Source organism: Notechis scutatus, chromosome 1 (assembly GCF_049901735.1).
Source record: "Notechis scutatus isolate UNSWTSFEM ecotype Mainland chromosome 1, rNotScu1.2, whole genome shotgun sequence".
In the NCBI taxonomy this organism is placed as follows: domain Eukaryota; kingdom Metazoa; phylum Chordata; class Lepidosauria; order Squamata; family Elapidae; genus Notechis; species Notechis scutatus.
Window position 1 is genome coordinate 275398223 of NC_142009.1, and position 13248 is coordinate 275411470.

The window sequence follows — 13248 nt, forward strand, 5'->3', positions numbered from 1 at the left end:
CTATGAAAAGATGCTTCGTAGCCTGTATTTACTTAGGCCTGTGAAGACACTATTGGAAAAACTGGAATTGAACTATTTTGCAAATTCTCTCATTTATTAAACTTAACAAGGTGGTGATTATTCCGACTTCATCAATTATCAAATGTGCATGAAGTATAAATATAAAGATTTGAAATATACTATGATTCTTCATCTTCTGGAAGGACATTTTTTTTCCTAAAAGTACCGTATATGCCGGCGTATAAGACGACCCGGCGTATAAGACGACCCCCAACATTTCCATTCAAAATATAGTTTGTTATATACTCGCCCCCTCTTCCGCACACCTTCCACTTTTGCCCTTTTTTTTTTTTTTTTTTTTGAGGCACTTTTGTCTACTGTGGAACGAATCCCCTGAAGCTAGCTTTCTCCCAGCCAGCCTTCTCCCAGCTCCCAAGGAAAACGAGGCTCGCACCGCCCGGGCTCCGCTGAGGTATCCGGCTGGGGCTGTCAGGAGTTGTTACCGCTGGCGCGGCTCCGCGTGCTCCAGTCCCGCGTTGCCTTGGGAAGGGAAAGGCAAAAGGAAGAGCCGCGGCGGCGCTTTGCAATGGCAGCAGCGGCTCCTGTTTTTTGCCTTTCCTTCCCGAGGCAACGCGTAGCCGCGCCAGCGGTAACAACTCCTGACAGCCCCAGCCGGATACCTCAGCGGAGCTCGGGCGGTGCAGCCTGCTTCCTTGGGAGCTGGGAGAACTGCTCCTTCAGCTTCACGGGATTGCTCCCGGTCAAAGTGCCTCACCGGCACCGAGTGCTTCCCAAACTATTTGGCGTAAGCGCCTGGCAAGGCACCCCCAATTGGGGCACTTTTCGGCAAAAAGCCTTATCCCAAAGGTAAATCAGAGGTATGGAATCATTAAATTCTCTTTATAGGCAACCATTTAGGCATAATGTGCAGAGCCCATCAGATGTTCTTGAAATACAACTCCCAGCATTCATCACCATTAGCCCTGCTCTCTGGGGCTGCTGGGAATTGTGTTTTAGGAGGCCTCATTTCTGTTACAGGCAAATGATGCTCATAATTTATTGTTCTTTCCGTCCCAGGCTTGCAGAATAATTAACCATGACTACATCATGTAATGATAGTACAGTGAGACTAGTTCTGGAATAAAAAAATATAATTGGTTTTGAACTTGTGCTTTCAAATTCATTCATTAGTTCTTTAAATTTTATTTAGCTGCAACTGTTTTGTAAGCCAAGCATTAAACACATAGCATTTTTCATCTTTTTTGTCCATTTAAAAGGATATGAAGGTGCCTTCTGTTTAGATTTCAAAATATGTTCCAAAACACCATGATACCCCATCAAAATAAGTCATTTGTGAAATATACAAATTTAAGCATATGTGTCTTATAGGCAGTGATTCTAGATCATCCCAGATTTGTTGAGTGTTGGGTGGCATACAAGTTTAATAAATTATTATATTTGCTTGTAATGCAATTGCTGACTGGACTCAATATTTTTTTTCTTTTTACTCTTAGGAAATGGTGACTGTCTATCATTTTTCCTTCTTTGATGCCTTTCTCTTTTCAGTTATTTTTTGCTGTACCTGTAGCCTAGTTAGCTTGGGGTCTATTGTGGTCCATATCTCCTGTGCCTTCCTGATATAAGTAGTCAAGCTATAAGAACTATAAGATAATTTGAAGGGTGTCTGATGGCTTCATAGTGGTATCACTAAAAGAACAAAATTATGTTAGTTGCAGAGCGCCTAAGGGGATAAAAAGGAATATTTGAACTACTGAGACCTCTTCCTTCCTTTGCCTTTTTTGATATTTTTTGTCCATGCAAGAATTTAAACATTTGTAAACTTTCCAATAAATGATTTGATGATAGTTCCATGAAGCCTATGCCATTACCATATATCCTTTAGTAATAATGTGTTTTCAATCAACATTGCTTCTCTTCCTCCTTAAGAAAAGGGCAAGTAGATGCCTCTGATGACATGGTTGTGTTTTTGTTACACATAGAGCTGCAATTTATTTTTTTCTGTTGTGGGATAAACTAGCAAGAGAGTTTGGGAACCTTAATTTTAGAGTGCTGTCTGAGCAATCCCTTTGCAGAGAAAAAATATCGCTGCTGCTTTTTCATAGTGACAGCCAATAGCAGTTGAATTTGGATAGTATTTTTAGCCCTCTCCTGCAAGTGGCTGAAGTTGATTGGGCAGCTAGTGGAACCCTTAAGCTGTTCTTGCAGCCAGGCATAGTGAAATACACTTGTATTTCTAATTAGCCAAAGCAGATGTAATTTTAGATCTGCTTGGTAAACGTCACTTCTAATTAGCCTGCCAACTGATGAAATAAGATAAGCCTACTATACTGACCTTGTTATCTCTTTAAAGCATTTTACTTCCCTACTTGAAGAAGTAATTTCTAAATGAATTCCAGAAATGCTGAAGGAGTTTTGAGCAACGCATGAAGAACATTAATTCATTAACTACAAATCAATACTGATATAGGCCACTAAAATAATATAAGAGGTTGTACATCCCAAGGAAAACATCACTGTTCCGTATCAACATTTCTACCTTTAAGCTTAAGAAAGGTTCACATTCTTTATATTATGCTAATATTCTAGTACTTAGATACTTTTAGAGTTTCTTATAATATGATCAATTGAATGGCATTAAATCCACCATTTTGTCCTGGAAAAAGGATTTACTTGGCTGCTTCTTGAAATTGATAAATGTGTGATTGGAATAACTGTTGTCATTAATTATTTTCCATGGTTAAGTATACTGTATTCCTGCAAGGATTTATCTTTATTTAATTTTTTATATAGAGTTAAAAAATACAATTAGCAGGCGACATTTTAAAAATGTCATTAAAGGATGGAAGTTACTTCTAATTTTATTTGCTATGTTTAAATTCTTCAGTTGTATTCTAATCAAATCCACATGGCTCTGAATCTTGACTTCAAGATTGATGGAGAGTGTACAAACAAGGTTGCTGTAAAAAACAGATCTTAAGGTAGTGTTTATGTCTTCTTTTAGACATAACCTTTAGTGAATAAGAAAGTAGAAATGAAATGCTTATTGAATTGGATAGTTCTGCTATTAAAAGTGATATTTGGAAAATTATAAGGCTGGCAAAGAGTTAATTAATCTGTTTTCTTTTTATAGGGATAGGGTAAGATTTTTTTTGAAGAATTCACTATGGTCCGAGAACGAATATGTATATTGTGTCACATCGTATACAGCTCAAAAAAGGTAAAATAAAATTTCAGTACCATGCCAAGAAATTTCCATTTTATATCTTAGTTAGAAAATGTAAATGTTGCTTTGTCTGAGTATCTTTCAAAGTATCTTTTACTGATCATTACAATTACCTTTTAAGTTCACAACAATAAACACCAATAATCAGTGCAGCCATATAAGATAGAGGTTTTTATTTTTGCAAGCACAGGGCCACTCTTGATACTTGAATCTTGTTTGTTTGGATTATGCTTACAGCTGTCTTCCAAAAGTAGGAAGAGGCTTCTATTAATTAAATACAGTTAATATACTCACTTGCTATATTATAGATTTCACCTTTTGTCATGGTAAAAATACAGGTGAAACTCGAAAAATTAGAATATCATGCAGAAGTTCATTTATTTCAGTAATGCAACTTAAAAGGTGAAACTAATATATGAGATAGACTCATTACATGCAAAGCAAGATAGTTCAAGCCATGATTTGTCATAATTGAGATGATTATGGCTTACAGCTCATGAAAACCCCAAATCCAATATCTCAGAAAATTAAAATCTTGTGAAAAGGTTCAAGATTCTAGGCTCAAAGTGTCCCACTCAAATCAGCTAATTAAGCCATAACACCTGCAAAGGGTTCCTGAGTCTTTAAATGGTCTTTCAGTCTGGTTCAGTAGGAATCACAATCATGGGAAAGACTGCTGACCTGACAGTTGTGCAGAAAACCATCATTGACACCTTCCATAAGGAGGGAAAGCCTCAAAAGGTAATTGGAAAAGAAGTTGGATGTTCCCAAAGTGCTGTATCAAAGCACATTAATAGAAAGTATGTGGAAGGGAAAAGTGTGGAAGAAAAAGGTGCACAAGCAGCAGGGATGACTGCAGCCTGGAGAGGATTGTCAGGAAAAGGCCATTCAGAAGTGTTGGGGACTTTCACAGGGAGTGGACTGAGGCTGGAGTCAGTGCATCAAGAGCCGCCACACACAGACGGATCCTGGACATTTGCTTCAAATGTCGTATTCCTCTTGTCAAGCCGCTCCTGAACAACAAACGTCAGAAGCATCTTACCTGGGCTAAAGAAAAACAGAACTGGTCTGTTGCTCAGTGGTCCAAAGTCCTCTTTTCTGATGAGAGCAACTTTTGCATCTCATTTAGAAACCAAGGACCTAGAGTCAGGAGGAAGAATGGAGAGGCACACACTGCAAGATGCTTGAAGTCCAGTGTGAAGTTTCCACAGTCTGTGTTGATTTGGGGAGCCATGTCATCTGCTGGTATTGGTCCACTGTGCTTCATTAAGTCCAGGGTCAACGCAGCCGTCTACCAGGAGATTTTGGAGCACTTCATGCTTCCTTCCGCAGATGAGCTTTATGTGGGATGCTGACTTCATTTTCCAGCAGGACTTGGCACCTGCCCACACTGCCAAAAGCACCAAAACCTGGTTCAATGACCGTGGGATTACTGTGCTTAATTGGCCAGCAAACTCGCCTGACCTGAACCCCATCGAGAATCTAAGGGGCATTGCCAAGAGAAAGATGAGAGACATGAGACCAAACAATGCAGAAGAGCTGAAGGCCGCTATTGAAGCATCCTGGTCTTCCATAACACCTCAGCAGTGCCACAGGCTGATAGCTTCCATGCCACGCCGCATTGAGGCAGTAATTGCTGCAAAAGGGGCCCAAACCAAGTACTGAGTACATATGCATGCTTATACTTTTCAGAGGTCCGATATTGTTCTATGTACAATCCTTGTTTAATTGATTGCATGTAATATTCTAATTTTCTGAGATTGTGGATTTGGGGTTTTCATGAGCTGTAAGCCATAATCATCACAATTATGATGAATCACGGCTTGAACTATCTTGCTTTGCATGTAATGAGTCTATCTCATAAATTAGTTTCACCTTTTAAGTTGCATTACTGAAATAAATGAACTTTTGCACGATATTCTAATTTTTTGAGTTTCACCTGTAGAGTTTGGTGGCAACTTCTTGAATAGTTTTCAGAAGCTGTTATGTATTTCTGCTCTAGAAAACTCAAAATAGAGCTAGTGCCTTGATGGCACTAAGATACAACAAAGAAGGAAACAAATGTTTCTCAATGCAGTGTACTTTATGTCCTGCGTATAATTTAGACTTTGTATCTTCCTACCAGGCATAATTCCTACCAGACATAATAAAAATAGTCAGTTTGGTCTAATGGTTAAGGGTACCATGCTAGAAAGCCAGAGACCATGAGTTCTGACCTTGGGCTACTCATACTTCCTCAGCCCTCAGAGGATTGTTGTTATTGTTGCGGGAGTCTGTTGGATATGTTTGCCAGCATGAGTTGTTTGTATAAGTAATTCAGATGGCACAGGCAATTTTTTTAACTGATTTTATTATTTGAGCAAATCAATTAGGAGATGGCTCTATAAGTCGAATGTTATCTAACCTAAATTCAGAAGAAAACTGATATTAGGCTATTCCAGTAGGGAATTTAGGTTTTCAACCATTCACTTGTATCTTTTTTTCTAATTGGATGGCTCCTACTACCATAAATCTTGGTATCTTTGTGGCCTGCCTTCAAGGGTTGGGAGCACTATATATTGTAGGGTTTTCCTTTCCTGGGTGGGCAGGGGTGGATGGATGATTGGTCACCCTGAGGGTATGGATACCTCACAGTTTGGCATCTTCTCTGCTCATGTCTAACAGCTTTATGAAACTATTGGGGATAAGTATGCTTATGAGACTCAATTTTACATTTTGACTCCTGGTCATTCACACAATCAGCTGCTCTGTCTTGATGCCTAGAGGCTGCTAAAGTCTGGATGGGATGGGAAGAACAGCTTTAGGCTCAATGCCTGCAAGTTAGAATGATTTTGAGTTAGGAAGCCATCTGGCTCCTTAGTTTTGGATGGATGTGTGCTCTTCCTTTACACACAATTATTAGCCAAACTGATTTTTAACTTGAGGGTCCTTCACTCACAGAACCTAATAGAGCAGGTAAGGAGCTGGAGGAGGACTTTGCAGGATATCTGGTATCCAGTTATGACTATTCCAGAAGTGGAATCCATAGATGGACGAATGTGGCAGCTCAGTAGGCTATGAATATGCAGGTGAGATTTGTTCATGTACACATACATAGTTTCCTTCCTATTTATTTATGGCCTCTTTCACTTTTTTCAGGAGATGGATGAGCACATGAGAAGTATGCTTCATCATCGGGAACTTGAAAATCTCAAGGGAAGGTATGACTATGACAATCATTTGTCTTTCATCTTTCTTCACTTTAATTCATTTCATCATTTCATCTTTCTTCACTTTAATTTAGTACAATACAACTCTTATGTTAAACCTTTTTATAATACCTGTGCAATTAAAAAGTATTTACATTTTTAAATACTATATGACATAGTGTTTAAAGGTCCTGTAGTTAAGTGCATGACTCAAATGGCCACAAGATTGTGAGAAGTTGTGAGAAAGCTGACAAAGAAATAGGATGAATTCTAGACATAAATATCCAACAGATGGGACAGAAAGGTGTTATCTTATAGATAGTAACTCAGTCTGGGTTTAAAAGCTCATGACTGCATTCCCACTCACGCTAGTAATACTATTGCTAAATTTGCAGATGATTCAACAGTGGTGGGACTCATCTCCGGGGGGATGAGTCTGCCTACCGAGATGAGGTGGACCAGTTGCTTTCATGGTGTGGAGACAATAACTTGGTCCTCAACACCAATAAGACCAAGGAGCTTATAGTGGACTATAGAAGGAACAGATCACACATCCAGCCCTTGCTTATCAATGGAGATCGAATGGAGCAAGTGGCCAGTTTAAAGTTTCTGGGTGTTACCATAAAAGGTGGGATGCTGGGATGCTCACAGTGCAGCACTGGTCAAAAGAGCCCAGCAGAGATTATACTACCTGAGACTTCTCAGGAAACAACAACTGAATGAAAAACTGCTGGTGACCTTCTACCTCTGCACCATAGAGAGTATCTTAACTTACTGCACCTCTGTATGGTTTGCCAATTGCACAGTGGCAGATAGGAAAGCACTCCAGAAGGTTAACGTCATTGCCCAGAAGATCATTAGTTGTCCTTTCCCTTCTTTGGAAGAGCTTTATAGCTTCCGCTGCCTTAAGAAAGTTCAAAACATTCTCAAAGATCCATCTCATCCTGGGCACCCTTTTTTTGAACTATTACCATCTGGCAGATGGTACAGAATAATAAAAAGAAGCACAAATAGGCTGAAAAACAGCTTCTATCCCAGGGCAGTAGTTCCTTTGAATTCTACTGTATAGTGCAGTGTTGGGGGTTTTTGGTTCAATGTGTGGAGGGTGAAGGATGTGTGTTTGTGTTTATTTTCATGGTCATGATGTGCACTGAAGATGGTGTTTGATTTCGTTGTACAGGTGCAATGACAATAAAGTAAACTAAACTAAACTAAAAACTAAAAAAAACCACCCAGGAAGAAGATACTCAAATTCAAAAAGACTTACCTTAATTAACTCATGAATAAAAGTAGACTGGAGTCCTGCAGTGTCTGATATTCTGTTTTTAGTGCCATAATACTCAGTTTCATATTGTCAAATGGGCTACTTGGGGCATTTCAGATGAATTAAAATTCAACTTCTAAAATTGCTGGGTAGAAATTCTGGGAACAGTAACCGAAAACATCTGGAGTACTTCAAGTTGGAAGCAGAAACAATATAAAAACTGAGTCTGCTGGCTATAGAATTCTGGGAGTTGAAGTCCACATATTGTAAAGTTTTTAAGGTTGAAAAACACTGCATAAAGTTATAATATGTACTCTGAGCATGAATTCAACGATGTTGGTTGCAGGAGAGAGTATATTGGTTTAATATCAACCCAAACAATTATAGCTTATAAAGTTAATAAAACTTTGTCAGTTCAGTACAGAAACTAAGCCTTCTATATTTTTAAAAAGTACATTCAACAACATAGTACCTGCTGGATATAACCATTTTGGTGTGAATTTAGGGAGTTGTAGTCCCAATATATGGGAAAGACAGTTTCTTAGAAACAAACAAGTTAAAATAATCATCTAATAATCACCTCTTCTTGAATCTGCTCATCTTGAAACTAAATCTTACAACCAATTGACCTTGTTCTTGGCAATAAGGTCCATCTGTTGCCTGACTGAACAGCTGATGGGTGAGGGCTCTTGATAGCAGAGTGTCACCAACATTAACTTTAGCTATGTAACTTTAGCTAGCAATTCCAGCTAATTTTTATTAAAATAATAATTTTAAACAACTTTTTCTTATAATTGCAAGTTTTAAAGTGATTATGAGCCATCAAGGTAACAGCAATTATTTCCAACTATTTTGATAGACCAGTTTTATATCCCATCTGAACAATCTAAACAGCTATATCAGGAAGGGTCTTAATTTAGCTTTGTATTTAGGTTTCCCATCTTCTGTGACTGCTCTACTCTGTTTAATGTTCTGATTTGGGCAGGTATGAATATGATCCATTTATATCAATGGGTAGAGTACATTGGGATATGCCAAGTTTTTAGAGTTTAAGGAGGAATCCCTATCTAAATCCAGAAGCAATTTGGTCCTCACTAAGTTATTTGGATATCTGTGATGTTTAACAACAGTAACAATCCATTGTGGCACAAAACATAGGAAAATTCTATTAAACATTAAGAGGAATTATGTAGATTAAATTAAATTTATATTTGTTGTCAATCCATTGATAGTGTTATTTGTAATTTGTAAACTGTCAATCTGTTAATAGTGTTAGCAAAAATTCACTTTTTCCCATAGTTCATACAGTGCTTGCAGCTGAATATTAAATGTGAAATATTAGTAGATTTCTGGACTACAAAATACATATTATTTCACTTGGTCTCTGTTTTGCTTAAAAATAATTGAAATGATGTGAATTTAAAAAACTCAAATGCACATTTGAAATCAATAACATTTCTGAATTCATTGTAGTTTTGGCTGGGATCAAGATACGTTCAGTGCATGGATATATCTAGTGAAACTTTTTTTTGCTATAAATTTATTTAGTCAATTTACATAGCCACTCACTTCAAATTAGCACTTGCAAAACAAGTTGTATATAATGGGTTTCCCTAACATTCCAGCCCTAATGCCTGGAAAAAAGACCAGATCTTCATAGCCTTCTGGAAAGCCAAGAGGGTCAGGACCCCCCGATTCTCAAGAGGGAAACTTTAGGGCAAGCAGTAGGAAAGATGATATTGTTTAAAACAGGGGTCCCCAACCCCTGGACCATGGACTGAAAGCAGTCTGTGGCGTGTCAGGAACTGGGCCGCGCAAGTGAGAAAAGCTTCATCTGCACATGCACAGGATCTAGGTAATGCACAAAACTACTCCCCCCACACCCCCAGTCCCTGAAAAATTGTTTTCCATGGAACCTGTCCCTGGTGCACCTTTATAATACTGGGATAAACTCAAGAAAACTAAGTGTTCAGTTACATAGGAATTAGCAGAATATACAGAATTCCATTTTAAAACTATTTTTTTTAAAAAAATGAAGAGGATGGTGCTTTATTTAGCAATCAGCTGATCTCTTAGTGAAGCATGTAGTCTCATGTCTTGTGGGTGGGTGAAGGATTTCTCCCCCTTGGTTTGTCTTTCACACTTTCCAAATTACAGAGGTGGAAGAAGATTCCTCAGCCTGCATTTCCTTTAAGAGAAATTCTTCATAGAATAACTAAGATGATTGTAGTCCAGGAAATGGGGGCTTCTAACACATCACTAAAATATGTTCTGGCCAGTTGGTTTTGCAGCTGCGTTGTGCCCACATAATAAATTATTATTGGCATAAAGCTTTAAAGCAAAAGACAGTATTCTAAGTATGCTTGTTGTCCCTTTATTAAACCCTTAATAAAACCTTAGTATAATGGTTCACGTACTTAATTGTGGAATGTGTAGGAATGCAGTGTGGGATAGTATTGGTCTCTAAACTTCTTTTTCTTCAAAAAGGGTTTATTTAAGTTAGTGGGTTTTAAATTTGGAATTCTGAAAGTTTCATTTTTATTCTTTTTCATTTGGAAATGGAAAAGAGATTCCAGAGCTCCAATTCACAGTGCAGTAAGCCATCAATTTATCTCCAAAGATTGTACTACCCTGATGGAGTTCAAAGACCAGTCATTTTGTAGGGTGCCAAGATGTCTGACTGTCTGGGCAGTGTTTATTGCCCTTTATACAGTTTTTACAAGCAGGAAAAGGTAATATAGAAACAGCATCTGGATTGGTGCATTCCCCCACCAATCCTTAAGAATATACAAGTAAGGAAGTGATGATGTTAGGTGAGATCATGTACAAGCCAGGGACAACTCTGCTAAGTGAGATCATGTAGGTATTTGAGGCCCATATAGGTGTTGAGGCACAGCAGTGTGCTGTTTGCGCCCCCTACAGGACCTCTATTGCTACTACACTACCCTTCTGCCTATTATGAATATATGGAATTGTGGACTGTCAATATGTAAAACTATTGCAGATCATAGTCACAAAAGGCACTAATTTTGCTATTCATTTTTAAAATTATTATTATTTTAGGGAGTAGATTTTCAGGCCTTTGATGTTATTTCATGAGTTTTTGTGATGGCTTGGGTCCACTTGCCAAATTCCTTTAAACCTTTCAAATCATCCAACTCTTGCTGAAGAATAATGCTTTTGGCATTTTCATATGAGGTCACAAAATCTCACAAACTTTTGGAAAATTGCAACCTTAAAAAAATAAAAGTTAAAAACAGGTTTAATTTTAATAAGTTACAGGGGCTTCTTCCCTGTTTTGGCAATGACAACTATCCTCTCTTCAAAGCATTTTAAGGCTTTCAGTGTTGTTTCTTTCCCTGGAAGCTTCCAAGACTAGAAACTAAATATGTAAGGATTTTATTTGTTGGCCACTTGTCTGACAGCTGTCTGTTCCCTCCAGCTGAAATAATTTTGTGCCTTTAGCCTAATCCTCACCAAGTAGAGAATGGACAACTTGCATTTTCTGAAACCAAATAAAGTACAGTGAATTGGAGACTCCCTTGCAGTCTTTGAATTCCAGGCCACTGTGCCAGTTGTCCTGGATTAGATTTCACTGTGTTAAGATTGGCTGCTGAAGTTTTCCCCTCCTCTGCTGAGGAAAGCTGAGACAGAGCTTAATTCTAGACTCTGACACTGGTTTCCCCAGTGCAGCTGGCACCATGGAGGTGCTTTAGAGCAGCTTCAGCTAGCTCTCCAAGCCCCCTGCTCCACTATGTTTCCTTTCACAAGATTTTGAGTACAGCAATTCAAGAAGAATCCCAGATGACCCCTTGTTTATTATCAAGTTTTTTACCTCTTGATTGTTGGAAAAAAATCTGAAATCCACCAAGAAACAGCCAAGTGAATTCAAAAGACAAAGCTTAGAAAGCAACAGGTTTAATTGCTTTTTAACTTCGACCTAAATTACCAGCTCTTGTGTCTCATTGACCGAGGCATGTTCGTTCAGAGGAAACTGAATTAAGATCAGCATTGTTTGCCATGCCTGTGGGAAGAATTGAGTGCCCACCTTCTCCTTCTTTCCCCAGGGACAGCAATCATGAGTGCCAAGTGTGTAGGGTGACTGTGGTGGGCTTGTCAGCATATGCCAAGCACATCTCCAGCCAGCTGCACAAAGACGGCGTTGAAGCCCACGATGCCGAGGAAGAGAAAGAAAAGACCGATGAAGAATACTTTGACAAGGAACTTATCCAATTAATACAGCAAAGAAATGAACAAAACCGGTGAGTCTTTTCACGTTTCATTAATTTGCACTTTATGAAGTTCTTTATTGGTTCTTTGAACAAAAGAAAATGCTTTTGAAAGTGCAGGGGTGTTTTCTGTGCAGTCTCGAGTTGCATGTAGCTGGGAGAATTCCAATAACTGACTAACTTGCTATTTGAAGTTTATAATTTAAAAGTGTTTGGGTTTTGGAATAATGCTTTCTGAATTAGCAATTAAACCTAACTACTATTGATATAGCTTTCTGTGCATGAAATAATTGTGGAATTATTTTTTGCCACTTACATTTAAATATACCTAATATGGGTATTAAGATTCTTCTATAAATATACTCTCCAGTCATGCCTGTTACACTTTACAAACTTTTGTCCAGGTCACAGTAACTAATTCTGCCACATTTATAACCTATTTTTTATTATATCATACAAAATAAATCGAAAGCATGCTATGCTTTTGGCTTAAATGCGGAGGCTTCACCCTTAGTTTTTATGTATATGCAAAACCTGAAACTACAAAACTGGATATATATATATATATATGTATGTATATATGTATATGTATATGTATATGTGTATGTGTATATATATATATGTATGTATATATATATGCATGTATGTATGTATGTATGTATGTATATATATATATATATATGTATGTATGTATGTATGTATATATATATATGAGTTAAATTAATCATGTGTTTCAAGATATAAATGCATTTCTAATCAATCTCTTTCACTCTAGCATATGGTTTTTTTTTAGGATTCACTGTAAAAGAATGTATCCTATTTCAATCTTTGGAAGGGAAGAGCAGGGCAACTCATTCAGAGTGATGTTTCAGTGGCAGCAAGCCAACGAGTGAGGCATTGCTTCACGAAAGATTGAGGCAGATATGTGTTCCCCTGTGTCTGGTGCAGCTGCTTTGCAGGCTTTCCCAGATTGTATGCGCATGAAAGTACAAGCACTGAATTCCACCGTTGCTGGTATTTAAGCAAAGCCTAGGAAGGCTCTCAAAATTGCTGTGCCAAATGTTCAGGACAGTGTGACCGTTTTCAGCACTTTACTGTTGACAGTTCCAGAAAACATCCTTTCAGACAATTTGCAAAAATTGATTCACGGCTTTTGTTTCACTACTTTTAGTAATGTGCAATTTAAAGACCATGTATTTACTTTGGTTAAGTTGCATATCTTTAGTCTTTTGCGTGGTAGAAAAAATTGGTTTATGTGGTCACCAATTCTGTCCATTCTCCCCTACTTCAAAGTGTGATCCTTCCTTCTTTCCTATGAAACTG

General features: G+C 38.0%; 1 protein-coding gene across 2 annotated transcripts in view; it reads left to right on the plus strand.

The window, feature by feature from the left end:
- ZNF106 (zinc finger protein 106) overlaps window positions 1-13248 on the plus strand; it is a 51640-nt gene that overhangs the window by 9171 nt on the left and 29221 nt on the right. For both annotated transcript variants that reach the window (XM_026671038.2, XM_026671042.2), the window contains exons 2-4: window positions 3152-3238; window positions 6383-6444; window positions 11764-11958. In XM_026671038.2, coding sequence (XP_026526823.2) covers window positions 3185-3238; window positions 6383-6444; window positions 11764-11958 — 311 coding nt within the window. In that variant the 5' untranslated portion in view covers window positions 3152-3184. The remainder of the gene's footprint in view (window positions 1-3151; window positions 3239-6382; window positions 6445-11763; window positions 11959-13248) is intronic.